At 41.9% G+C, this 26,123-nt stretch overlaps 1 protein-coding gene across 1 annotated transcript in view; it reads right to left on the bottom strand.

Annotated features, from left to right (window-relative positions):
* Positions 1-1,830, bottom strand: part of SLAIN2 (SLAIN motif family member 2) — a 78,895-nt gene extending 77,065 nt beyond the window's left edge. Inside the window, exon 1 of the mRNA XM_065877952.1 lies at positions 1,254-1,830. Coding sequence (XP_065734024.1) covers positions 1,254-1,642 — 389 coding nt within the window. The 5' untranslated portion in view covers positions 1,643-1,830. The remainder of the gene's footprint in view (positions 1-1,253) is intronic.
* Positions 1,831-26,123: the final 24,293 nt, after the last annotated feature.

Below are 26,123 nucleotides of genomic sequence, written 5' to 3' on the forward strand. Positions count from 1 at the left end.
ACAACTAGGCTTAAGAGTAATAGTGGCTAGTCTCACAGAGCTTATATACCAGACCCATGCTAAAAGCATACATGGATTAGCTCACATAATCTTCACAACTCTACAGAGGTAAGAACTATTATCTTCTCCATCAAACAGAGGAAGAAAATGAGGCTCTGATTAACTTGCCCAAAGCTGTACAGCTACTAAGTAGCAGAGCCAGTATCTGAATCCAGGCAAAGCTCTTAACTACCTCAGTACACTCTGTAAGGGTTGCAGCCCTGCGAAACCGGAGTCTATGAAGGATTTCATCCTTACTAAGTTAGAAGTTTCAGTTTCAACAAAGAGCAGAGATACTTTAGCTAAAAATTAAAACTTTAAAAAAGGATAAATTAAGACAAATTAAGAATTTCCCGTTGACATCTTTATGCAATTACAATAAAACATGAGGGAAACTGCCTCTCATGTCCTTTCTATATATGGAAATGATATTACGGTGTGGGTCATAATTTTATCAAGAAGTAGCTTATGACAATACAGTTCGGTTTAGATTTTTAAATACGTCTGTTTTTCTCTGCCCCTACGATGACATGGAAATGAAAGATACATAACTGTCACTTCACAGCTTCGAAAAATGCCAGACCCAATTCTTGTGTAAAAAATGAGAGCCAGGGCTCTTGTTCCACCCTTGACTCGTCACACAAAGCAGCACCATCCTCTGCCCTCTTCACACAAAGCAAGCGTCACCCTACTACCCAAGGGGGGGTGCTGCTGATCCACACGGTCTCCCCATCGCCGCCAGAAATGTACCCATCTCCCACGGGTCCAAAACACTGACCGCTGCCCGGACTTAGATTACCCTGGTCTGCTCCGCGCACCGGGTGACACCTCATCACACCCAAAATGCCCAGGCCGCCATCCGAAAGCCAGTATTTCACACAAAGCTGGATCCCTTCCTACAAAGCAGTTTCCCATCTCCGACTCCTCCCACGGCGAGCAGCCCTTCCTAGGCTGTGCTAGACCCCAGACCCCAACGGGATCCAAAGCTCAGAGGGTCCCCAATCCAGAGGAGAACTAGCTACAAAGCCTGTTCCTCTTCCAAGCCTCGAACCCCCAACTCTCGCTGACCGTTCCGCAGCCAAAGCAAGAAAACCATGAATCAGAGAGCGGACCCCTTTACACAAAGCGAGGTGTCTTACCAGGGGGCCCTCGGAAGACGCTCTCCGCCCCCGGGCCCGTCCCCGCCCAGCTCCGGCCCGGAGCCCCGCGCTCACCAGCTCTCCTCCTCCTCCTCCCAGCCTGACAGGCGCTCCAGCTCCTCGGGCCGCAGCGGCTCCACCTCGTCCAGCAAGCCGCCCTCGCCCGCTGCCAGCAAGGAGGTGGCGTCCCGCAGCTCCTCGCTACTCGTCCGCCTCGGGCCCGACCCGGCCCCGCAGCCCGACTTGGCGCTGAGGCCCAAGGGGAAGCCCCTAGGGGACGCCGCTCCGGAGGAGGGAGTGGACGCGCCGGCCCGAACCGGGCTGCCAGGCCCAAGGGAGCCGGCGCCCTGCACGGCCCCGGAGCGGCTCCTCAGCTGTTCGTTCTGCTTCTCCAGCTTCTTCACCAGCTCCTGCAGCTTCCGCACCTCCTGGTCCGCGTTCACATTGGAGTTAATGTCCTCCATCCCGGCCCCGCCGCCTCGGCCGCCCGCCACCCGCTCAGACTCACAGCGACAGGGAAAGAGCCGGAGGAAAGAGGCGCCGCCGCCGCTCACTCTAGCCGAGGCGCCGGCATATATCAGGGCCAGGCCCCACTGCCAGGGTCCCCCCCTGCTCCGGTTGCGACGCGCCGCTGGCCCCAGCCGAGCCGCCTCATCTGCGCCGGCTCCAGGATTGGGGGAGGCGGCGCCAATATCCGGCCTCGGCCGCCATCTTCCCTCTGTCCCTCCGCCCACCTCAGCCCGGCCCCGTCGGTGACCTCAGAGCGTCGGGGGGTGGACCGGCCGGCGGCGGGCGCTGAGAGGACCCGGCGGCGATCTCGCGGAGGGGTGGGGCCACGGGCGAGGCCGGTGGGGCGGGGCTTAAACCGGAAGGGGCGGGCCGGAGCGTCGGCGGAGGCGGGTCGTTGCCCTGGTGGCTGAGAAGAGCGATTACGGCCGCAGGCGGGGCCCGAGGGGAGTGTGGACTTGGCGGCGGGTGGCGCTAAGATTGCAAATCGAGACTCTCCCTCAACCCCGCCTGTTGGCCTTGGATGAGCACCCGCTTCTGGGTCCAGCATCCGAGCCTGTCCTCCCTCCCGGCTGGTTCCCTGGTGGGCGCTCAGCCCGGCTCCGTGGAGAGACAGTTTGCTTCGTCTGTTTGTTCAGCAAATATTTATTCGATGCCTCCTTGAAATAGGAAATTGTCGGGGCTGGCAGGATCCTAAGACCATCTGTGACCCATTTATTCCTCTGAAAATGAGAAAGCAGAATCGCAATGGTTAAGAGAGGTCTAAGGTCAAAATAATAACCATAAATTGTTAAGTGCTTACTACGGGGAGACACTGTGCACTTTGAAGGCATTATCTAGAATAGTTTTCCCGACTTCACTGCAGTTTACTGCACACTGGCACGGAAGCGGCGATAGAAAACTGCTCCTCTCTCAACTTTGTCTGTTAATTGATGCAGAATCTGCGCTTTGTATCGTTTTCTTCTGAAAATCTTTTTCATAGTCTTGAAAACAGTTGTGTATTGAAAGTACTTAATAAACGTGTTGACAAATACTGATGAATGCTGAGAGAAGTATGACTAAGAGTCTGCCTTCAGTCGCACCCGTTTATAATTCGTACTACTGACAGCAAACAAAACAAAACACCTAAATTCTTTGTTGTGATCACATTAACTGCTCTTGAGTTGTCAGTTGTGAACTACTGGTTTATGTTTGCAGCTTTCCTCGAATTGCCTTCTCCACCCTTTGCTAATAATGATCCAGTCCTATTACATACACCTGGGTGTGGACTCGCATGCCATGTCACTTGCTTCTACCCTTTAGCCTTCCTGTGCTATATTTTCCTTACTTAGAATGTTCTACCAAATCTGATTCCTTTTCATAAAAGTGCTAAATCCGATTCCTTTTCTTAAAACTCACGCTCACCCATCTAGGAAAATTTTTCCTGACAATTCCACAACGATCTAGTGGTTCTGTTTACTCTAGCATTGCCTGATCAATAGTTTGCAACAGGTGTCTGCACTTTTAAAAATTTTGCTTCTTTTTCTAAGTCACTTTCAATTGTTTTTGTGTACCTGATGAAAAGGGACCATTTATTTTAGTTTTTCATGTCTAGTAGAGTGTCTGACACAGTGAACATTGAATATCTGGTTTGTTGAAAGTTATGAGGAATGTAAATTCTGATAAGTCAAGGACCGGATAGATGGTTATTCATAGCAAAAAAAAGCATTGAGTATTTTTGACGTTTGCTGACCAATTATAAATAAGTAGAATGTCGGGACTTCCCTGGTGGTCCAGTGCATTAAGACTCCACGCTCCCAATGCAGGGGGCCCAGTTTCCATCCCTGATCAGGAAACTAGATCCTGCAATACATTCAGCAACTAGGGGTCCGCATGCCCCAACTAAGAAGTCCGCATGCCACAGTGAAGATCCTGCGTGCTGCAACTAAGACACGGAGCTGCCTAAATAAATAAATAAGTAGAATATTTTCCTAGCTATGCACACCTAGTCAAAGGATATCTTTGTGTCACAATAATTGTATAATCTATATAATGCACATATAAATATTATTGCTGTCTCTGGCACATCTGAACTAGTCACCAGAGGATTAAACAACACGGCTGCTTCATGTATAGCACTTTCACTTGCATTTAATAGTTTGTGAAATAGATCCCAACTAAACAGGTTCTGTAACAGAACATTTCAAATATATTCCTTGAAAAGAATAGTTCATATAACATTATGAAGTTCATGGGGGCAAGGAGAGGTTGGTGTAATGTGGAAAAATGAATGGAGCATCAGAACACTGGATGGCAGATCCTAGCTATACCACAAATCTGGTACTTGACTTTAATCTCTGATCCTTACACAGGTCATTCTGGCTCTATATTCAAAATATGCCTGAATACTTCCTAGCACCACCACTGGTACAGCTGTAGTTCAAGTTGCCATCTTTTCTTGTGTAGCTTATTGTGGTATTCTCTTAATGGGCTCTTCCACTTTGCTGCTTACAATCTGTGATGCACAGAGCAACCAGATGGTCCTTTGTGTAAGTCAGATCAGGTCACTCCTTTGCTAGAGATCCTCTACTTGATTTCCAACATACTTAAAAATCCCAAATCCGCTCCTTGGCCTAAAAGATTTGATACTTGGCAACTTCTGCAGGTATCTCATTGACTACCCTATTCTTCCCCTCCGTCACTCTACTCCAGCCACACTGGCCTTTCTGATGTTCTTCAAACCTGCAAGCATGTTTGTATTTTAGGAACTTTGCACTTGCTATTCCCACTATCTAGGGTCAATTCTTCCTCCACACTGTCACATTACTAACTCTCTCCCTTCATTCAGATCTCAACTCAAATATCACCACCTAAGTTCACTATCCTCATTATTATGACCCTCATAAAATAGCATCCCTATCATCCCCCATCCTCTTAGCCTGTTTCATTTTTCCTCAGACACATCATCTATTTCTTCCTTTGTTTATTGCCTATCTCTCCCCAGCAGAATGTAAACTGTGTGAAAACAGGATTCACCGATGTATCCTTGGTGCCTAGAATAGTGCCTACTGTGTGGTAGGTGTTCAGTAAATGTTGAATGAATGGATGGATTTAGGTCGAGTGACTTTCAGATAAATGCGTTTATTATGTCTCAAATCATTAAAGTGGAGATTCCTAATAATGTTGAATGGTTGATTTTCTTAATTATATTTTCCTCTTTCCAAAAAGCAACATGTCACACTACATATGTCATCTTCAAAACTAGGTCATTCTCCACATCCTGAATGCCAACAGCCCTTAAGAATTGCTGAGGAGAGAAAGTCTTAGGTTCTCACTGAGACGTATGAGGACAAGAATACTTCCATTCCATCCTAAACCTGTCTTTCTCTTTCAGGTTAACTACAATTCTCTGGTGACTAGAAGTGTTACAGCATGTTTTTAAAAAGTCACTCTAAAAGTGACTCTCAGGCAGACATGAGGAGTAAAGCTAGGAGGTGTCTGCAGTATGCACAATTATCCCGACTGGCTCTTCAGGTGTTGTCTTTTTTGATAAGCTTGCTTTGTTCCTGGACGAAGGAGTTGCTTTTTTTCTAAGCAGGTGTGTCCCTTTCCATAACTTGTTTCTACTTGTATGTTACCTCTTGGTGAAGCTCCTGACAAAGTGGAAAATATTACAACCACTAAAATTATTTAAGTAAACAAACTATTACTCAATGGCTTAAAGGTATTTAGCAATCCTAAACAAAGATGTGTGTGTGTGTGTGTGTGTGTGTGTGTGTGTGTGTGTACGGGTGCGCTCATATGAGCACATGCCCAAAAGGAATTTAGAAATTGCTAGGCACTTACAGAAATATTTGCATTTGTTTAAAAAATGCTCCAATTCTTTGAAGAAAGCTTTACTATCCAGTACATTTATTTTGTCTTCACAGGCACACACTGCACCAGTCATTTCCTACATGTTCTTTCTCACCTATTCCTCACCAGCATTCTTCCCAGAGATCTACCTCCCTCTGGTCTATCAAGAGGGCTCTTCTTTACTGTCTTGGCACATACAACTTTAAGGAGGAATCTCAAGAACTTTAAAGGCTCTGTGTATAAGAAATTGTGAATTGAAATCTTGGGGACAAAAAGAAGAGGGGCACAGGATTTGAACATAGAATTTTTCCAGTCAGCATCGATCAAATCTTAAAGTTATGGGATGCCTCAAAAGTGACCATAATGGCAGACATCACTTCCTTAAGAAAGTCCTCCGGCCAAGGGTGGCCCCCTATCACACTGTTGGGGGTATGTATTATATTGATGCAAAATGGGAAGGTCCATGATAAGGGCAGAGGTAAACAGGCTCTCAGACTCTTAGAAGGCTGCCATCTTAACCCCAAATGGAACAATACCTAGTCTCCCACCCTTTTTGTGGTAGCAAGAGGGAGGGTAAGATTGTTAAATAAAATTTATTATTTCCTCCTTTCTTTAAGTAGTATATCAGATAGTGAAGTTGGAAAAGTAGAATATGAACCACTTCTGGATATCCATGATGTTCTAGAGAACCTACCATTCAAGGATAGGAGAAAACTTAAGAATCATCTAAATCTCCAAGTTGATACAAGTCACAGTAATCTGATCTAAGATTTTAAATATATTATTCTGAGTATTGACTTAGAGATGCTAGAGAGATAATAGGCTATGAACAGAGGCTTGTATTAGGCTAAAGTAAATTAAGCTGTCATAGAGATATTTATACAGTTACTCTTCTATCTAAGAAGTTGTAGAGAATTCCATTCCTGAGTCTTTGGGATACTCCTGGAATATCACACAGACAGAAAGACATAATCAACTATTCAATTTGCTGAAGCACATCTAGAAATTTCCTTTCTTATTCATCATCATCCTTATCTAAACAAAGTTATATGTACCCTGGAAGTGTAATTCTGTAAATATCTAGGTCTTTTTGAATTAGCCCAATAATACTAGTAGCTAACAATTATTGACCACTTTTATGATATGTAATAATGCATTTAAAACTCACAATTGTCCTTTGAGGCAGCAGCTATTAGTATCATCATCTCCATTTTACAAATGAGGAAACTGAGACAGAAATGTTAAATAATTTCCCAGAATCCCATAGCCAGGAAGTAGTAGAGCTGGCTTTGAACACAGGTGGTCGGACTTCAGAATCCGCACTCATAATCTCCAATAGTTCATGACCAAGATGAGTTCTCCATTGTTCTCCTTACAAGAATATTGATACCTCAGTCAGCTACCATCTGGAGTGGGGATTGGGAGCAAGGTTTATTGCTTTTTTTTTGGCGGTACGCGGGCCTCTCACTGATGTGGCCTCTGCCGTCGTGGAGCACAGGCTCCAGACGCGCAGGCTCAGTGGCCATGGCTCACGGGCACAGCCGCTCCGCGGCACGTGGGATCTTCCTGGACTGGGGCATGAACCCGTGTCCCTTGCATTGGCAGGCGGACTCTCAACCACTGCGCCACCAGGGAAGCCCAGGGTTATTGCTTTTATGATACCCAACAACTTGATCCTCTTGCTCTAAGAGCAAGTTTGCCGGTTTTGAAGTCTCAGCACCTCTGGGACTCAACAAATTGAAACAATCTGTTCCTTAGAGAGGGAAGCAATTCCTTTATCTCTTGCTCAAAAGACTTCCTAGTAGCCCATTTACTCCGATAGTACTCCAGATACTCCAGAGAGGTGGGTGGAAGAGTCCTGAAGACCATGTGCCTCCCACCCCCAGTCAGCAGTTTACTAAGATGAAGCTTCAGCATCTGAGCTTCTTACTGGAAAGGCTGATAGACTAGTCCAGCTTGTAGGAGTTTTATGGGGAAGAAGCTAGCAGAGGGAGTCTTTTACCTAGGGCAGTAATATTACCCCACAATCAATAAAGCAGGAAGATTTAAAGGTCAGAATTTAATGGCAGGCGTTCTAGGCTTATACATGAGAGAAGGAAAAATTGAACGGGCCCTGAAACAAGCGAGACAAAAGCAGATATCAAAGGACAAAGTGTAGAGCCAGGGAAACAGATGAGAATAGGAGGAATGGTCTCAACAGTAGATGAGAGGGGTGATTCTCTGCTAAAGCTAAGTGGTTACAGGCTTTTTAGCAGGTTGTGTGGGCAGAAGCATTGCATTTAAAGGGCCAGTGATGCTGCTGCCCGTCTGGGTTGTGAGTTTCTAGTCTTGGGACACACTGGTAACCAGATATGTTGGACTAGGGCCTGCTCTTCAGAGCTCCCTGATGCACAGGAGTCCGCCATTGTGTCGATCTGTAAACAGATTCCATCTCCCCAAAGTTCCTGGAAACCAGATAGCTCTCATCTCACATCTGCACTCTAGTCTAGAGAAACGAGGGTAGGGTGTCGGGCAGGGAAGAGATGAGTAGTAGGGCATGGCACAGGTGGTTCCCCTGTTATCAGTGGGTATGGTTTCCTTCAGATAGGGCACCTGCACATGAAGAGGTGGCTCTCAGTTCAGAGCTGCTCTGTCTGTCGGCATGGTTGTCTACCCCAGCATTATGGAAGACTTGTTTCCTCTTTTCTACCATCACCATTCTCCCAAATCGATGGCACTTTCACTATTGCCGGTTTTTGCAGCCCCCGTCAGTTGATCAGGAGGTGTGGTCAGGTATTCAGGCAACCTTCAGTCACACACAGCTGTCAGTTCGCAGTTCTGCTTCAGCATCCTCTGGTCCTTCAATACTGGACCCGAATTATGATGTGATATCTTTGTAAACAACTCTTGAGAAAACCACCAAAATTCTGCTGTGCATTGGCAGCAGGACAGATCATGGTGTTGCTGGCAATGATACTGGCAGGGAGAGAGTATGTATTCTATGGGATCACAGGGCAATGCGTATTGCTTTCAAAGATGGGATTGCAGTGTGCGTGGAAGGCGATAAATTTCTCAACCTCTCCACCCAGCAGGATAAAAGAGATGCTCTTCTACTTCTCCACCACAGATGCATTCAGAGCTACATCATAATGTTGTACAAGGTCCCCTCCAAGAGTGGGCGTAGCCTATTATACTCCAGGCAGATAAAACAACTCCTCCTGCACTTAAGTCAAAAGGCTGATAAAGGCCACCACCTCCACACGGAAGCAGATGTGTTCCCTGAGCACAATAATGTAGTTGCCAGATCTTCCACATGACTGTAGTAATGGGCTTAGCTCTGGAGCCTTATATTTGGGCAAGAACATTCAGTCATCCCTTGAAGGGTCAGCCCAGCAATTAACCAGCCAGGATTAGTACCATGAGCAGAGAATATGGGCAGGAGCTATGTGAGAAGATCCCTAATGATGGGCTAGAGGGCTCCAGGCTCATTTTTACTGGGTCAGTCTAGCTTAAAGCCACAAAGTTCAGACAGTCCTTTCCCTGACCTCTAAACAAATGCTAAATATCACACCTTTTTTTCTTATAGTTTCTTAGAATTCTTCCATTCAACTCTTCAGTTGACATGGGATTTATTCTGGTGGGTTGTGTGAGGCATATCTCTAAATGGACAGTTTTATATGGGGCATTGTCGTATGCTGGATTATACTCTATGTATTTATTTGGTCACAGTTACTAGTTCAAGGTACACTGTTAAGGGCCAGAGATGATAAAGATCATAAGGACTGTGCTCCTTGCTCTGGAGCAGCTTATTGTCCAATTAAGGGGATGAAATGTACACAAGATAACAATACATACAAAGAACCATGTGAGCCATATGGACAAGAGAGAATATAAGGGCTTTTTTGGTGTGTTTGTTTTTCCTCTGATTTTTTTTTTTTTTTGAGAGTATTAAGGGAATAGAAGTGGAGTCTTTCTGCTTGAGATAATAAGAGCTTTCCCAGAAGAAGTGTGATTTCAGATGGGCCTTCAGGGATAGGTAGCTATTTTAATCTTGACTTGTTGGTTGCAAAGAACAGAAAACCACTTGAATAATCTCCATTTAATCTCATCTTACTTGTAACAATTGATTCCAAAAGGAAACTGGAAATAAATACGAACAGAAATATGCACACGGCAGTTTACTGTTTTTATGCCATTATCTGTAATATCAAAAGACTGAGAGCAACCCCGATGTTATCAATATGGGACTAGTTGAGAAAATCATGAGGCATCCACACAATGGAGGACCAAGCCTCAATGAAAAGGAAAGAGAAAAATATCCATATGTCTCCAAGATAACTGGTTCAGAATGGTACTTAGTCAACAGCAGGAGGGATATAAAAGATATACATATATGCTTATATATGTACAAAAATATACATATAAATAAAAAACAATGGAAGCCTAAAATCGATTTAAGCCTAAACCAAAAATCGATTTAAAAAAATGGTGACCCAATGAGGAAGGAGGAAACAGAGTGAAGGGCAAAGAAATTGTGAAATAAACTTCATATTTTATGGCAAGACAAGAAAAATTTAAACATGAAAAAAATTTTCTCTGCCCTTTGGCCTCCTCTCTCCCCTCACTGTGTGCGGTGTATCTGCATTGTGCACCAACCACAGCTCCTCATCAGCAGAAATACCTGCTCAACCATAAAGAGCAACATTCTCCTAGCACCAGCTAGACAACTCCTTTAAAGATTACATTCCTTCTTGATCTTTTAAAGGGGTCTCAATGATCCACCACTGTTTACTTGCAGATCTGGATTGTGTAAACTGTTGATAATACATCATTTAACGTACAGCCTTCTGTCTGCAAAAATTTTCATAACTGTACTTTGACTTCTAATAGGTGGAACAGTTCTCAGAGCTTTCTGAGGAGCTGTTCCCAGGTTATAATCCTCAATTTGGCTCAAATAAAAATTTCCATTTCTTTTTTAGATTGATTGATTAATTTTTCATCAACAAAATAGAATTTATCTTGAGTTTATCTTGTAACATGCTTTTGACTTTGGAACCATGTAAATATTGACATGCTTAAGAAACAAAAATTAAAAGTAAAAAAGGGGAGATATTAAAAAGTTGTATCATACAAAAATAAACTCAAAATTGATTAGAGACCTAAGTGTAAAACTGGACCCTATAAAACTCTTAGAGGAAAACATAGGAAGAACACTCTTTGACATAAATCACAGCAAGATCTTTTTTGATCCACCTCCTAGAGTAATGGAAATAAAAACAAAAATAAACAAATGGGACCTAATGAAATTTCAAAGCTTTTGCAAAGCAAAGGAAACTTCAAACAAGACGAGAAGACAACCCTAAGAATGGGAGAAAATATTTTCAAATGAAGCAACTGACAAAGGATTAATCTCCAAAATTTACAAGCAACTCATGCAGCTCAATATCAAAAAAATAAACCACGCAATCCAAAAATGGGCAGAAGACCTAAATAGATATTTCTCCAAAGAAGATATACAGATTGCCAACAAACACATGAAAGGATGCTCAACATCACTAATCATTAGAGAAATGCAAATCAAAACCACAATGAGGTATCATCTCACACCGGTCAGAATGGGCATCACCAAAAAATCTACAAACAGTAAATGCTGGAGAAGGTGTGAAGAAAAGGGAACCCTCCTGCACTGTTGGTGGGAATGTAAATTGATGCAGCCACTATGGAGAACAGTATGGAGGTTCCTTAAAAAACTAAAAATAGAAATATCATATGACCCAGCAATCCCACTACTGGGCATATACCCTAAGAAAACCGTAATTCAAAAAGAGTCATGTACCACAATGTTCATTGCAGCTCTATTTACAATAGCCAGGACACGGAAGCAACCTAAGTGTCCATCAACAGATGAATGGATAAAGAAGATGTGGCACATATATACAATGGAATATTACTCAGCCATAAAAAGAAATGAAATTGAGTTATTTGTAGTGGGGTGGATGGATCTAGAGTCTGTCATACAGAGTGAAGTAAGTCAGAAAGAGAAAAACAAATACCGTATGCTAATACATATATATGGAATCTAAAAAAAAAAAAAGGCTCTGAAGAAACTAGGGGCAGGACAGGAATAAAGACGCAGATGTAGAGAATGGACTTGAGGATACGGGGAGGGAGAAGGGTAAGCTGGGACAAAGTGAGAGAGTGGCATTGACATATGTACACTACCAAATGTAAAATAGATAGCTAGTGAGAAGCAGCCCCATAGCACAGGGAGATCAGCTCTGTGCTTTGTGACCACCTAGGGGGTGGGATAGGGAGGGTGGGAGGGAGACACAAGAGGGAGGGGATATGGGGATATATGTATACGTATAGCTGATTCACTTTGTTATACAGCAGAAACTAACACAACAATGAAAAGCAATTATACTCCAATAAAGATGTTAAAAAATTTTTTAATAATAGCAAAAAGGTAAATTGTATTACCTATAAGACCAAATTATCTTCCAGTTATCACTTGAGATATTAATATTACAAAATTGCTCTCCTATTAAGAAGCAGTCAGAGATGATAAAGCCAAAACATGTAAGAGATATAAGCATTATAGTTGTGTATCATGTGTGCTCATTTATTTTGAAAAAAAAAAGATTTTTCTGGATATTATAATGCTAGTGATATATGTCAACTATTAAAAAATCTAATAAGTAAAAAAAAAAATGTTGTATTATAACATCGGAGAGTAGGTAATACAGTGTGGCCAGGCCACTTGAGGAACAGAACTACAAAGTAAGAAACCAAGGAAATGTCTTCCATCTCCTTTAATGAGTCATTCATTTATTTATCCAACATATTTATTGAGCACGTACTATGTACCAGGAATTGTTCTAGGCAATGGGCATATAGCAAAAAAATCTGACTTCACAGAGCTTACATTTTACTGATGGGTGACAGACAATAAACACATAATTAAAATGTAGAGTATGCCATATGATGATGGTGCTATGGAGAAAAACAAATGAGAGAAGAGAATAAGGAATGTGGGCAGGGGTGGTATTGAAATTTTAAATAGTGTGGTTAGAGAAAGCATTGCAGAGAAGATGACATTTGAGCAAAGGTCTGAAGGAGGTGAGAGAGCAAGACATGCAGGTAACTTAGGAAGAGCATGCCAACAGAATAGCAAGTGCAAAGGCCCTGAGGCAATAATGTGCCTGGCTTCAAGGAAGAACAACATCTATGTGGTTAAACTGGAGTAAGTGATGGGGAGAGTCTTGGAAGATGAAAGTCAGAGGGATGGAGGAAAGAGTCTATAGGACCTACTAGGCTCTTGTAAAGACTTTGGCTTTTACTCCAGCTAAAATGAGAAGAAAAGGGAAGATTTTGAGCTGAAGAGTGACATGACCTGATTTACATTTTAACAAGAGCCCTCTCTTCTCTGCTTCTTGCGTGTTTGCCAGTTGCTCCATTCCCCTAATTCTCTCTCAAAACTTCTGCTTACTCATGGCTTGTGAGTTCCCTTCACATCAGTTTACATGTGGGTTTTTGTTTGGTGTTGTAACAACTGTTGACATTTGTGTGCCTACTGTGACCTAATCACTCAGTCTCTCAGTGTCTCAATTCCAGATTCTTGGGTGACATAACACTAGACTCATGTATTATTAGGCTAAGATTAGTCCAATGTGGGAGAACAAGATGAGGTGGGGGTGGGGGCAGAGGTGAACAGAATCCTATAGCATTTCCAGGAAGGGATTATGGGCAGAAAGGCAATAGTTAGCACATCAACTTCATCAGGTACCTCAAATAGTTTGGGTTTTCAAGGAATACATAACAGGGCTTCCTTGGTGGCTCAGTGGTTAAGAATCCGCCTGCGAACGCAGGAGACAGGGGTTCGAGCACTGGTCCGGGAAGATCCCACATGCCACGGAGCAACTAAGCCCGTGCACCACAACTGCTGAGCCTGTGCTCTACAGCCCACGTGCCACAACTACTGAGGGCTGCGTGCCTGGAGCCCGTGCTCCGCAACGAGAGGCCACCAAAATGAGAAGCACACCGCAAGGAGGAGTGGCCCCCGCTCGCTGCAACTGGAGAAAGCCCGCACGCAGCAACGAAGATCCAACGCAGCCAAAAAGAAAGAAAATAAAATAAGTAAATAAAAAAAAAGAATATATTCAGTTTTATAAAAGATAATATGTAATTTGTTCTATTTAAATTTTCTATTACAGATTAACTCTACTGCTAAATATAGCTGAAATAAATTCTAGTTTCTCTTGGGTTAGAAATGGGACCAACAAGGGGAAAAAGAAAATATATTTTCTTAAATTTCAGAGATAGACAACAAAAAAGTACTAACACTAAATTAGAGGAAATGGTGCTTCTAAGTATTCGTCTTTCATTAAGATTGAAAATCTTGGTTCTATAATTAATTTGTGGACCATTTTCTAATTCAGCTAATATTTAAGCACTCAATTGCTATGCTAAGTTCTCTATAAAGTGAATTGAACTGATTAATTCAGTATTTTATGGTTTCATCATCTAAGACATATGTATCAATAAGTGTAACTGAAGAAACAGTAAATAAATCATTGATTTGTTTACAAACTACCATTCCATAATCACTGATTGGAGAGAAATCATAGAATAAGGTTACACTGATAGCTGGTTTATTTCCTAACACTATATGACTTTCTTCATCTACAGAGTTCTGGGTAACCAGAATTTCAAATTCATGTACAAACATAATTTTAAAAATCTGATATGGTCATGAGGGATTAAATGAGGGCATTTAAGTCCCTTAGCACTGCCTTGAATTTCTTTTAAAGACAGCTATAAATGTTCCAAGTTTTGTTTTTATTCATACAGAATCAGAGTAGTTCAGATTCCCTTAAGCAGGGAAAACATAAAACAATACCCTTCTTGACCCTTTGCCACAATCTACTCTTTATTTATTTATTTTTAAAATATTTATTTATTTGGCTGCACTGGGTCTTAGTTGCCACACACGGGATCCTCGTTGCCGCGTGCAAGATCTTCGTTACAGCATGTGGGATCTTTAGTTGTTGCATGCGAACTCTTAGTTGTGGAAGTGGTATCTTTAGTTGCAGCATGCAAACTCTTAGTTGTGGCACGTGGACCAGGAATTGAACCGAGGCCCCCTGCATTGGGAGTGCGGAGTCTTTAGCCACTGGACCACCAGGTAAGTCCCCACAGTATACTCTTTAGAAAAAGAAAATTTAGAAGGTGAAATTAGTTTTAAAGAATTATTTCAAATGCAACATTGCCAGGAATTTAAATTGTTCTCCTCCATACCAATTGTTGTGAAAACACATTAATATTTTTTTAAAAATATTCTATACCTTTTGGGAAGAGTTTTTTTTTTTATTTGTTTGTTTAAGAAAAACAGGTTCTACGGGACTTCCCTGGTGGCACAGTGGTTAATAATCTGCCTGCCAATGCAGGGAACAAGGGTTCAATCCCTGGTCCAGGGAGATCCCACATGCCGCAGAGCAACTAAGCCTGTGCTCTAAGGCCTGCGTGCCACAACTATTGAGCCCGCGTGCTGCAACTACTGAAGCCTGCGCGCCTAGAGCCCATGCTCTGCAACAAGAGAATCCACCGCAATGAGAAGTCCTTGCACCGCAAAGAAGAGTAGCCTCCGCTCGCCACAACTAGAGAAAGCCCGGGCGCAGCAACGAAGACCCAATGCAGCCAAAAAAGAAAAAAGAAAACCAGTTTCTAATGGTAAGGTTCTTTAAGATAAAAACTAGTAAATATTCCCTGAATTCATTTGTAAAAAGTGCTAAACTTATTCCCACAACCATTCTAAAAGCTACCACGCTCCAGAGATTTTGGTGGATGTCTGTTACTTTTTTGGGCTTAGGGCATCCTGTCCCCCTCACCTGCCTGGTGGGAGCCATTTCTCCCTGGATCTCTTGCATTTCTGCATATCTTGTGAGTGAGGCACTGCCATCCTTGTTCTGGATTATCTTTTCAAGGATGTTTATACAACAAACAACCTTGGAATATAAAGATAATGTCTCTCTGTAGCAAAAAAGCAGGTTTGTTTATGATCCAATACAATAAAAATAATGTTTCCTCCCAGGGCCAAGGTCAAGCATGCATCCTGCCCATTATAGAAGATTCGGGTTCCCTAAACTTGGAGTTTCTCACCTGTAACACAACACACTGGGTGTGTAAGCACCACCTGGCCCTGTGGGAACTGGAGCTCAGAACCAGTGCAAATGCTGATCCTCTGGCTACTGCTATGGGTATGAATGATATACTGTTCTTTGTCTCTAACTCAGGAACCTTCTGTCTTCTGCCAGAATGTAACGGTGGCAGGCTAACTTGTTAGCTTGCATGTAGGGTAAAATTCCCAGGTTCCCTATAGTACCCCAGTTTCTGTGTTGAGTTCTTTCCTAAAACACATCTGTACCTTTGCCCTTCAGCTTTCTGAGAGAATCCTGTATCTACATCTTTTTTTTTTTAAACATCTTTATTGGAGTATAATTGCTGTACAATGGTGTGTTACTTTCTGCTTTATAACAAAGTGAATCAGTTATACATATACATAGGTCCTCATATCTCTTCCCTCTTGCGTCTCCCTCCCTCCCACCCTCCCTATCCCAACCCTCTAGGTGGTCACAAAGCACCGAGCTGATCTCCCTGTGCTATGCGGCTGCTTCCCACTAGCTATCTATTTTACGTTTGGTAGTGTACATATGTCCATGCCTCTCTCTCACTTTGTTCCAGCTTACCCTTCCCCCTCCCCATGTCCTCAAGTCTATTCTCTAGTAGGTCTGCATCTTTATTTCCACCTCTGTATCTGCATCTTAAATGGGCTTCCTTTACTTGTAAGCAAAGTAATCCTGATACGACCAAGAAAATCTGTTTCTTTTTGAAAATTGAACAATAGGGGGAAATATTCAAGTGGTTTTCTAAGTGCTTTCATTCAACAAATCTTTATTGAGCCGTTCCAGGTATTTTGCTGTATGCTGGGGCTACAACAGTAAGTAGCGTGTGGTTCATAAAGGTTTAATTCTCATAAGAGAAACAGCCTAAAGTATAAGTAAAGCAACACATAATAGTTGCAAATTGTGAGAAGTGCTGTGAAGAAAATGAAAAGGAGATGAAGGAAGGGGAAAAAAAAGGAGGCTACTTTACAAAAAGTGATTGGAGAAGGTGACTTTGTGAGGGGCATATTTAAGCTGAAATGTGAAGAACGAGAAGGCAAAAGATAGGTACAAATTGAAGGAACAGTAAGTGCCAAAGCCTTGAGATGGGAAGCACTTAGGAAATGTGAAAATTGAGAGAAGAACAAATGTGAATAAATGTAGTGAGGAATGGGAAGAATGCCAGGTGGGGACTTAGGCCAGATTATTCAGGGATTTACTCTGTGTACAATAGGAAGCTATTGGAGAGTCTTAGGCATTTAAGTGACAGGACCCAATTTACATTTAAGAAAACAAGTTTTGCTGTTGTGTGTGGGATAGGCTGGAGGAAAGCAAAAGTGGAAGCAGAGAGGCCAGTTAAGAGTTTGTTGCTTTGTCCAGGAGAGAAATTATGGTGGCCAAGAACAAGTGGTAGCTCTGGAGATAGAGAAAGTGGATTCTGTGTACTGGGGAGACTGGGACAGTGGATGTGGATGGGGGTGGAAACCTGGGGGAATGGTGGGTGGGGAGGTTTGGGGCTGTAGAGATCAAGATTGACATTTGGGGCTATGTTTAGTTGTATATTTCTGTGCAATGCCCAAGGGAAGATATCAGGTTGGGCATTGGAAATTGGAGCCTAGAGTTAGATGTGAGATATAAATTTGAGGGTCTTCAACAGATACATGGTATATGGTCCCAGGATCATAATTTCCAGGATTTGGTGCCTACCCTCCCCAAATTGGGGCATGCAGGAACTTCTGAATCTCCTGCAAACCACCCACAGAACATGAAGTGCTGGGAGCACCATCTCCAGATTTCTCTCTGCCTAATGGTGCCACCATTACTTTTTTTTTTTTCTATTATGGCTATTCCAGGTTGGTGAGGGTCTTCCTGTAAGGTGGCCTCCTCCCAGAGACCCTGACAGAAAGGTGCCTTTGATTTCAGCCTCTACCTCAACCTACCTGGAGGGTTTTTACTGACATAGTTTAATGGGGTAGAGTTCTGGGTCCTTTCTCAGATTTATATGTATCCATGTTCATGTCTGTAGTCTAAAATAACATTCCCGGGCTTCCCTGGTGGTTGAGAGTCCGCCTGATGATGCGGGGGACATGGGTTGAGAGTCCGCCTGACGATGCGGGGGACACGGGTTCGTGCCCCGGTCCGGGAAGATCCCACATGCCGCGGAGCGTGAGCCATGGCCGCTGAGCCTGCGCGTCCAGAGCCTGTGGTCCACAACGGGAGAGGTCACAACAGTGAGAGGCCCGTGTACCACAAAAAATAAATAAATAAATAAAATAAAATAACATTCCCTCCCTCTCCCCCAAGCATAAGTGTTTATTCTTTAAAGACTTATTAAAAACAGTGGGGGTTTTTTTGGACATATAAGTTACGTACTCTAACATTCACCCATTTTAGGTTTATAATTCAATGAATTTTAATAACTCACAAAGTAATATACAAAGTTGTGCAACCATCATCACCATCCAGTTGTAGAATATTTCCATCACCCCCTAAAAATCTTCTGTGCCCATTGGCAGGCACTTTGTTTCCTCTCCCATGGCTCCAGGCAAACACTAATCTATTTTCGGCACTTTTTTGGCCTTTTTTAGACATTTCATATAAATGGAATCATATAATATGTGGTCATTTCTGTCTGGCTCCTTCTACTGAGCATAATGTTTTTGAATTTCATCTGAGTTGTAACATATAACAACATTTCATTGCTTTTTTATTACTGAATTTCCTTCCTTTGTATGGATATATAACATTTTGTTTATCCATTTGCTTGCTGATGGCCATTTGGGTTGATTTTGGCTATTATGAGTAACGCTGCAGAAATAACGTTCTTATTCACCAACCTCATTGTGTTGTTGAAAGAATTATATAATTTTTTTAAATTAAAGTATAGATGATTTACAATGTTGTTGCAATCACTGCTGTACAGCAAAGTGACTCAGTTATACACACATATACATTCTTTTTTAATATTCTTTTCCATTATGGTTTATCACAGGATATTGAATATAATTCTCTGTGCTATACATTAGGACCTTGTTGTTTATCCATTCTAAATGCAACTGTTTGCATCTACCAACCCCAAACTCCCAGTCCATCCCTCTCCCTCCCCTGCCCTCCTTGGCAACCACAAGTCTGTTCTCTATGTCTATGAGTCTGTTTCTGTTCTGTAGATAGGTTCATTTGTGCCATATTTTAGCTTCCACATATAAGTGATGTCACATGGTATTTGTTTTTCTCTTTCTGACTTACTTCACTTAGTATGATAATCTCTAGTTGTATACATATTGCTGCAAATGGCATTATTTAGTTCTTTTTAATGGCTGAGTAGTATTCCATTGAATATATGTACCACATCTTCTTTATCCATTCATCTGTTGATGGACATTTAGGTTTTTCCATGTTTTGGCTATTGTGAATAGTGCTGCTATGAACATAGGGGTGCATGTATCTTTTTGAATTAGAGTTTTGTCCAGGTATATTCCCAGGAGTGGGATCGCTGGATAATAAGAATTACATAATTTTTAAAAATCGTGGGTTAAGGGTATGATTTGGGGTGAATTTTCCTCTGTTTTCCAATTCTTGGGGAAATTTGGTTACACTGTGTGTATAGTTTTAAAGCTAAACTTTATTTACTTGCTTTAAAATTTATCATGAAGTAGTTTAGCCATACACAAAGGCATAAGGATTATAATAAAAAAAATCATGTACCTACCACAGCTCAAGAAACAGATGTGGGAAACTCCTCTGGGAATTCCCTGGTGGTCCAGTGGTTAGGACATGGCGCTTTCACTGCTGGGGCCTGGATTCAATCCCTGCTCAGGGAACTAAGATCCCGCAAGCTGTACAGTGCAGCAAGAAAAAAAAAGAAATAGCTCTTTGTCCAGGAGATAACTGCTATCATTAATTTGTATTTTCATTCACATTCATATCTATGTGCTTTTACATGTATACATTCTTACAAAATACCGAGTGTTTTTTGCATGATTTTAGACTGAAGATACACTGTATGAAAAATAATGGTATTATGTATTCGTCTCAGTACTTTAGTACTAACTCATTTTTCTTTTCATAATAACCACATTAAGTAGGACAATTATTATCCCCATTTCACAGAGAAGGAAACTGAGGCCAAGACGGGTTAAGTTACTTGCCAAGGTCACACATGTAGTAAATAGTGGAGATGGCTTTGAATTCAGGAGTCTGACTCCAGAGTATCTGCATGACTAAGCCACACTGTTTCAAATACTGTTATATTGTTATACTATGTTTCTTTTGCAACCTGCTTTCCCCTTCATCAACATTATATTTGCAAGATTCCTCCATAATGATACATGAAGCCATAGTTCAGTCCTTTTCATTACAGCACAGTATTTTGTTCAATCAATAGGCCACAATTCAGTTATTTATTATACTATTAACAGAGATTATAACCAACAATACTGCAAGTACATTCTTGTACAGGTGCCCCTGTGCATATATGCAAGAGTTCTAGGATATATATCTACGGGAAGGATTTCTGGGTCACATGGTACGTGCATCTTCAAACTAACTAGATATTTCCAGTTATTCTCCATAACGATGATATCATTTTACTTTATCAGCTTGTAAAAAATTCTGCTGTCTCTGGTTACAATATAAAAAATAACCAAGCACTACAAGAAAGTGGAATAACATGCCAAGAAAGGTGACAAGAAATGGAAGTTAAACAGAATAGTATAGTAACCCAAATCTGTCATTTATCAATTCTCCCTTTCAGGTGCATGCAACAAAGATGAAACACAGCTTTTTTTCCCCCTCTCCACTGTCATCTCCTTTTCCCTTTCCTTCCAAGCTATATTCAACACTTGGATCTTCCCTGAAAAGCATGAATGTGATGTATTACTATAAATATTAAAATCCCTGAATTCTTTCCAGAGGAAGGAGTGAATAATGTTAAAGTGGAGCACCTTCACAATCCAGTGTTTCATTGACCCCCTCTTTTCCTTGAACATTGCCATAGGTTTCCTCTCTACTAGTCTGAAACTTGCTGTTTTATTTTATACTCACAATCATGTAGTACTAAAGGGTTGAAACTCTCTTTCACATACAGATACAGATATAATATAGAGATATAGGTCTCAAGTAAGTTTTCTCAGTGAAGAACTTGTAAAGTTGTAAGCAAACAATATGTTTAGTGTAAGAAATTTTAGCCCAATTGTTTGATAATTCACATGAACTTTAACACTGCATAAGAAAAAATCTTATATAAAAGAAATATAAGGAAACTTTGGAAGGTAACTATTCTTTTCAAAATATTTTACCATAAGATTCCTTTCAGGGACTTCCCTGGTGGTGCAGTGGATAAGAATCTGCCTGCCAATGCAGGGGACACGGGTTCGAGCCCTGGTCCAGGAAGATCCCACATGCTGCAGAGCAACTAAGCCCGTGTGCCACAACTACTAAGCCTGTGCTCTAGAGCCTGCGAGCCACAACTACTGAGCCCACGTATCACAACTACTGAAGCCCGTGCGCCTAGAGCCTGCACTCTGCAACAGGAGAAGCCACTGCAATGAGAAGCCCGTGCACAGCAACGAAGAGTAGCCCCCACTCGCCACAACTAGAGAAAGCCTGTGCACAGCAACAAAGACCCAATGCAGCCAATAAATAAATAAATAAATAGATTTAAAAAAAGATTCCTTTCAAAAGCTTTCTCCCTTATGCATTAAAGTAGAATCAAATGCAGTTTGCTTCTAAATTAAGAGCACTATACTGCTTCCTCTGCAGCTTGGAGGGATATCAAGGATGATGCCTTTCAGGTATAGAGAAGGGGGGAGGATTAGCAGGAGTGCAGGGTGGGAGGAGAGATAGAAAGCCTCCAAAACACAAACTCATGGAAGATTGTAAACACTGCACTTTTATCCTTCAGGCCAGCTAGGCACCTTAATCCATTTGTCTTGTCCCCCTACCCACCATGCTCTCTGAAACTGCCTCACTTTCTTCTATGCTCCTCTTTCACTAGTCTCTCCTCCTTTGTCCTATTGTGGCAGGACAGGATTTACAATATGCAAGTGCTACCCTCCTGTATGCTTTCTTTCACTTGATGCCCCATCCCTAAAGAAGATATGCTCTTTCATCTCACAGATGCTTCCTGTCCTTCCTGGTGTGCCTTACAGAGCAGGGGTAGCAAATTCAAATGCCCACAGGAGGTAGAAAAGCAACCTGAATGAGGAAAAGTGGGGAGGGATCATGGAGAACTGGAGTGATGCCCCACCAACGGAGACGGCTGCTATCAAGCTCCCGTTGATTCTTACCACGGAGAAAATGGGATCCCAATGTTGCCAGGTCTTTTAATTTTCCAGAAGATCTGGAAATCCAGATTTTTAGGTGAAATTCACCCACTGTTAAATGTTGGAAACTAACTCAATAAAGACAACAGCAACACTCTACAACTTAAACTAAGTTGGAGGGCTAGGGGTAGCTTGTGGGCTGCTGTTTTGCCACCTCTACTTTAAGGAGAATCTTCTCTTGGCCAGCTTGATTCCCAGACCTTTTGCAGAATTGAAAAAATGAGTAGAGAGAACCAAGGTCTGGGAGGTGAAATAAAATACATAAGGACCTAACTGGATGAGGTAAGAGGATCTAGATAACAAAGAGCTGGCAGAGAGAGAGGGTAAGAGGAAAAGAGGTCCCAGGGTTGGGCAGTCCAGGTGTGGAGAGGTGGGAAGTTTGTGAGTGTGATGCTCTGGAGGAGCTCTGAGTGAGAAATTTCTCAGGGTGGAGGTGGGTGAGGAAAGAGCATGAATATCAGTAAATATGAGTCATAAAAGAGATCCCTTTTAATGTTCTTCAGAGAAATTAGACAGGGATTGGAACTCTTTTTACAGTTCTTTTTGGATGCAGGATTGGGCTATTAAAATGTGACTAAAAAAAGAGACAGAAAAGAAAGAAAAAAACCCAAAAATTAATAAAAAAGAAAAAAATGTGACTCCATGTGGAGACCAGGTCACTTCGAGCCCTGGGAATTGGTAAGAATAAGTTTCTTGATTGCAGACAACCAAAAGCAACTCTGGATAATTTAAGCAGAAAACGGATTGATTGGAAGGATATTAGGTACATCAAAGAATTGGTAGGGAAACTAGAAAAGCAGGCTAAGAAAATGAGCAGGAATGAGGGAACTTGGCAGTCTGAAAGACAGCTAGATCACACCACCGGAACAGTCTGCTTACCTTGTCACTACTGGACACTCACTGTTACACCCCTGACTGCACTCTCACTGCTGTCACTCCACTGGACACTGGCAGCTGCCACTAGCAACATAAATAATACTATAATATACTGTTCTTGCTTCTTTGTATTAAGATTCAAAGTCCTGAGTCCAGAGCTTCCAAATGGCTGAACTTAGGTCACATGCCTATTCTCTAGCTGTGAGGAATCCGGGAGAACAAGGGTCAGTTCTTTTTGGCTTCCCCAGTGGGAGGCAGAAAGTGCCTCCTGACAAAATTCATGCAATGGCAGCTTCTCCAAACAGGAAGTTTGCTTGTATCAAGTACTGGGTAGCCATACATCTATTACAGAACCTCAGTGGAGGTAGTACCCTGTGTGAAAGAATGACTAGGAGATGGCCAGTGTATCAGCCAGTATAGGATTCTTTTTATTTTTATTTTTAAAAATTTACTTATTTTTTGGGCCACACTGTGCAACACGCAGGATCTTAGTTCCCCCGACCAGGGATTGAACCTCCGCCCCCTGCAGTGGAAGCACAGAGTCTTAACCACTGGACTACCAGGGAAGTCCCCAGGATAGGATTCTTAATGCTGCAGTAACAGATAACTCCAGAAGCTCAGTGGCTCACAGCAAGAAAGGTTTACTTCTCGTTCGTGCCCATTGTAGATTGTCCACATTACTAATCTCGTAGCATGGGGGAAAGAAAGGAGCATAGCAAGCCATGTTCTGACTCTTAAAGCTTATGCTTGGAAGTGACAAACGTAACTTCTGCTCACATATTCCTAGTCCAAACAAACCATGTAGCCAAACCTGATATCTGTGGGACAGGGAAGTATGATATGACTCCAAGGAGGGGCAATTATTGTACTATTTTGGAAAAAGAAATAAAGTCATTTTCAGGGAGCAGGGTATGCTAAGTAATAGGAATGAGCATATTAGAGGCAAGAAACAAAGTGGTGTTTGTGAAGTAGCTATAAATAGCTTGCTATTAATGAAGTATAAGGCTCAGGACAGGAGGAAGTAAGATGTAGCAGTAGTGACAGGTGGGGGAGAGATTAGCAGACCCTTGTCAAGAGCTTGATCCCTATTCTGTAGGCAATGAGGCACCCTTGAGGGCTTTTAAACAGGAATATGAGATGGCTAGATTTATGCTTTAGACAGACTACTTTATGTAAAGGTTGATTTGAGAGAGATCTGTTAGGAGGTTATTGCATTTATTCGAGTGAAGGATGACAGCCTGAACTAGAGAAGCTAATAGGGGTGAAGAGGTGGTGACAGACAGAGAAAAGGTAGAATGGCTGGGTTTGTTGATTGATCAGTTGTGAAGGGTTAGAGAAAAAGAGGCAGGGAGGATGCTCCAGAGTGTCCAGACTGGGCAATTCCATTTCTTTCACCTTCCCACCAAATGATAAAGCTGAATGTCCCAACATCACCAAAGTATCTTAGAATCTAGGATCTTCTGTTTCCCTGGATGTGTACATCAGACCGGGCTAAAAGCTCCCAAGAAAATCAAAATGGCTAAACATCACCTCACACCCTAGTGTAAAAAGATAAAAGTTAGAAATGAATGTTCTTCCTCAGGCGACTACTTGATCTCTCTTTTCCATTTATCTCCCTTTTTATCATCCTATTCTTACTTCTTATCCTACCCTTTAAGATGCAGTGTCAGAGTGAGAAAGGCATTCACTCGTATATATGGCTGCTGAAAGCGTAGATTATAGCAAGCTTTTTGGAAAACAATTTGGCAATATGCTCCAAGAGCTTAACTATATTCATAGACTTTGACCAGATATCCTACATCTGGCAATCCAACCTAAGAAGATAATTATCAATGAGAACAGAGATTTATGTACACAAATGTTTATTCCAGCATTACTCAGCATTGTAAAAAACAGGAAAAAAACTCAATGTAAAAATTAGGACATGGTTAGGACACATCTATGTTTTCATTAATGATGTTTACAAAGACATTTAAATGAAATGGAAGAATGCTTATATGACAACATTACAGAAAAAACAGGATATAAAAGTAAATGCCTATAATAAAATCAAGTTTGTTTTACAAGAGCATAGAAAAAACTGGAAGAAATTATATCCGAGTGTTATAGTATTATGGTGATGTTTGTTTTCTTCATTTTACTTTCATTTTCCTCAGATTTCTAGAATGTGATGATTTCTTTTATCATCAGGAGAAAAGGTGCTTTTCCCAACCTTACCTGACTTCTACCTCTTAGATCAACTCTGAGGTTATAAGGCAAGGTCATTGACGATGCAAAATATTTAAAAGACAAGTACAGCCAACTGGACTTCTGGAGCACATTACTAGAAAAGAGAGTACAGCATCAAACTGAGATGCACTCACCTATCCACAGAAACTCAGGTTGCAGATTACGATTAGGAAGCTACAAGATACCAAGCCACCAGTGATGCTGGACTGATAGAGGTGGCCTCTCACTTTCTGCCACTTCCTCCATCAGGAGAGCTTTGCCTTCTGAGTATCACTTCATTTTTGTGGACCAGGACTAAGACTTAACTCCTCACATCCAACTTTTGGGCCCTCTCAATAATTATTGGGATGAGAGCAAACATGGGCTGGGGAACACGTTGCTCTTTAACCATGATTAATAAGACCCTTAATAATTGGTCTTATTAATCCAAAAAACATTAGAGGGAGAGGGAGAAAGAAAATACTAGCTCCCACAATTCCATTGATGACTTGCTAGGCAGCTGGTACAGTTTTCCCAGTCATATAATCACACATAAAGAATATAGAGAAACAGACAGATTCAAGAAATATTTAGGAGGCAGGATATTCAGGCTTAGTGGTTTACCATATGTTCACAGTGAGGGAGAGGGAGAAATCGCAAATGACTGGGGACCATTTGGGGTCAAAGGGACTAAACTGGTACACCTGGCAGGTATGGTAGGGCCGGGACAATGTTCTTGTTGGAGAAGGGGGTACAAATATGGAACAGGGGGAGGTGAGAATAAACTTTGAGGTATTGGATTGGAATTGTAGAGATTGCTGTGAAGTCAGAGTTATTTACATATATAAATGAGAGAGGGGCAGAGAAGCGGGGGAAGAGAGAGAGAGAAAGAGAGAAAGAGAGAGAATGTTAGAACAGATATAGGTGTAGATACAGGAGTAATCCTAGCTCTTTTTGGTGAGAGGCCTGCAAGCAATGACACCCAGATCTTGGTTTCTAAGTAGCTTACTAAAAGGAACCAGAGTTCATTGGATAAGTTGCCAGTTCTAGGGCTGTGC

Source organism: Phocoena phocoena, chromosome 5 (genome assembly GCF_963924675.1).
Source record: "Phocoena phocoena chromosome 5, mPhoPho1.1, whole genome shotgun sequence".
In the NCBI taxonomy this organism is placed as follows: Eukaryota; Metazoa; Chordata; class Mammalia; order Artiodactyla; family Phocoenidae; genus Phocoena; species Phocoena phocoena.